The 3,126-nt window shown below is 25.2% G+C and overlaps 1 protein-coding gene across 1 annotated transcript in view; it reads left to right on the top strand.

Annotated features, from left to right (window-relative positions):
- LOC111614813 (neuronal growth regulator 1-like) overlaps positions 1-2,603 on the top strand; it is a 26,499-nt gene extending 23,896 nt beyond the window's left edge. Inside the window, exon 2 of the mRNA XM_023356180.1 lies at positions 2,411-2,603. Within this exon, the coding sequence (XP_023211948.1) occupies positions 2,411-2,577 (167 nt within the window). The 3' untranslated portion in view covers positions 2,578-2,603. The remainder of the gene's footprint in view (positions 1-2,410) is intronic.
- The last annotated feature ends 523 nt before the right edge of the window (positions 2,604-3,126 follow it).

Below are 3,126 nucleotides of genomic sequence, written 5' to 3'. Positions count from 1 at the left end.
GGACTATTTTTACATTATTCAGTATAAACTTTTTTTTATAATATTTAAGTTGAGTAACGTAGAAAATTCCCTCAAGACTTTCAATCAAATTAAATTCTTATGTGTAATTTAAAGTTGTTTTCCTATTTGATTTTAAACTAATGGAAGAATTTTTTTTAATCTGATTCTTCGCTCTATATAACGAATAAATCTTTCATTTATAGAATTTTGTATAAGATTAACGTAGCAAGTGTAAGGATTTCCCATCAATTTTTAAATCTATAGCAATTAATTTTTATTAATTATTATTATTTTTTTTATATTCCTAATTATTTTAAATTTCATATAAATCTGTAAATAAAGAACATAATTAATTACTATTTTATATATTTTAGAAATTAAAATTGTGAATTTTTAACGTTTATTAACCAATTTTATACATTTTTTAAATATTAATTTCTACAAATTGTGTTAAAACTATAAAATATTTAATACTTATTAAAATTTTATTGCTTTTTTTACGATTTTTTTACACTTATTTAACGTTAATTTCGAAAAAAAAAATGTTTAAAAAGTTTTAAAATTAAACATATAAATTGCTTTATAAATTTGAAATATTTTAAAGATTAATTTGAAATTTGTTACAACGAAATTTAATTCCATTTTATTTATTTAATAGGTCCATTAAATACAATTAAAATTCTTCATCGAATGTTACGTTATATAAAATTGTATTTTACATTTTTTGAAAAAATATTTTAAACTTATTTTTTTATAATTTATTTCAAAATTACTTTAATAATTATTTTAATGAATGTTATACAAATTAAATAACAAAAAATAAAAACTTAATTATAAACAGCATTACATTACAAAGAATGTAAATTGTTTGTATTTTTAACAGATAAAATTAGAAAAAAAAGGATAAAAATATCAGATTTAAAAGGTTAAATTTAAGTAAAATAAATGATTTTTATAATAACAACAAAACTTCAATACTTTTTGTAAATATTTTTTAATCCATGGTATCAGAAGAATCTACTGTTATTGCAATATTATTCTTACAAATCTGATAAGCGGGTTATTACAATATCCCTTATTGAGGTGAGGATAGTATAACTCCTGGGGATATAATTCTCTGCAATAATGACATATTGTATAGATAAAGCCGAAGTGAAGGGAGAGTTTACTAGTGCTCTGTCAACATTATTACACACACGAAATGAAACTTTCGGAAAATCGTTTAGTTTTAAACGGAAGTTTTGCACAGATACAATGATTTATTTTAAAAAAAATTAATAAATAAATAAGAAAAGAAAATACGAGCGAAAATTATTATAAAGATGCCGGGCTTCAATTTTTAATCATATTTTTAATTTATTTAATTTAAAATATATGCTCTCGATTTAAATTTAGTAGTCTTGCCCCTGTACTGTACATCGTGTTTTTCCTGATAACAATAGAATTATACAGGTTATCTATTAAATCGGTTAAAGGGGAAATTTTTGAATTGAAATCACTTGACGTTCGTTCTAAATCGGAATTTTGTTATAGTTAATTGAGGCATTCTGTTCCTAATCTTTCCATATCTGATCTGGACTTTCATCTATCTAACACTGTTCTCGAGATTAAGGAAGACAGACAGACAGACGGACGACAGTAGGAATTTATGTCTACAATTTTTTTCAAATTGTAACCCAAAAATATAAAGGTTAACAAGTTTCAGTTTTTTTATTTATTTTTTTAATTAATTATTATTAAATAGAGGAGTTTCGGGTTTATATTTTGCAAAAAAGTTTTCTATTTTCTGAGCTGTGTTATTTATTTATTGACAAAGTTAATCAAAAAAAGTGGGAAAAAAAAGTCTCGTTCGCGCCATTCTTAAATAGAATATCGAGAATTGCAAACAAATCAGCAGGTAGCAATGTAATTTCAAACAAGCGTCATTGTCTGAAAGGGAATAAGCATAATGAGATTCTTGCCCGACGTACAATTTACAAAGGGAAGTTATTTGTAAATCCTCAGCTGCCCGGAAATTCTTGTGATTCAATTTTTTCCAGTTTTTGTTTACATAAGGAGAAGATACTTAAAAAAAAAATCTGATTGAAACCATTATTGTTCACCAGAATACTGTTATGACCCTATTGAACGTGGATATGTCCGTCTTTGGGTAATGGCTCGGATTTGGAAACAGATATCTAGACTGAACTCGATTGCAAATTTTCCATAAGGGGCGAGTAAACATTGATTTACAAGCCTATTATTGTTTCACACTGACCTCCAATACTACTTTTCTTCGCTATACCTTTGACACGCTGACTATCCCAAAGGTCGTAGAATTCTACTTTATAGGGTAGTATTTTGATACTTTTTTTGTAACTTTCTTTTCTATATATATATATATGTATGTATATGTTTTTTTTTATTTTAGTAACACTACACAGCGGGGAGGAACTCAACATTATCCGTGTGTCGAGGTTTCATATGGGAGCCTATCTGTGTGTTGCTTCCAATGGGGTGCCACCCGCCATCAGCCGCAGAATCTACCTAGAAGTGACATGTGAGTGTTCAGATTTTCTATGTACTATTATTATGTGATGGATTTTCAATCTTATGTGGACAGTTTGCCATCTCTTATCAAATGTTACTGTCTTCTTCCTATATCCATTTTTGATGGATGGGAAAAGACAATATTTTTATTTATTCATAAGAAAATAAGCTTGATGTATATAAAAAAATTGTTGGTAAACTTTTTTTACGTGAAAATAAATATCGTATAAATAATTTAATTTAATATTTTATTATATATCAGTTATAATTTTCGAGTCAATTTATTAATAAAATTTTTTTCATTTTCTTACTTATCAGATATGTAATATATATATGTAGAAGATAAAAATTTAATTTTATTTTTTAGTTGGAAGTTGATTTATGTGTATACATACTCGTAAGTCCTATATGAAGCTACTTTTAAGGCTTATACTCAGTTCAAAGTTGGGGAAACATACCCCAACTTTTAACAAATTACAAATGTTATTGACAAAGACAGATGATAGTATTTTATATCGATAAAAATTTTAAATTTTATAAGCGTTAAATCTATTTTTAAATTGTAATTTTATATATATATCTTTTCATCTATTGATA

Source organism: Centruroides sculpturatus, unplaced genomic scaffold (genome assembly GCF_000671375.1).
Source record: "Centruroides sculpturatus isolate CEXI.00-Female unplaced genomic scaffold, Cexi_2.0 scaffold2059, whole genome shotgun sequence".
NCBI classification, from domain to species: Eukaryota; Metazoa; Arthropoda; class Arachnida; order Scorpiones; family Buthidae; genus Centruroides; species Centruroides sculpturatus.
The sequence above is the reverse complement of the archived record's forward strand: the minus strand, read 5'-3'. Positions and strand labels throughout refer to the sequence as shown.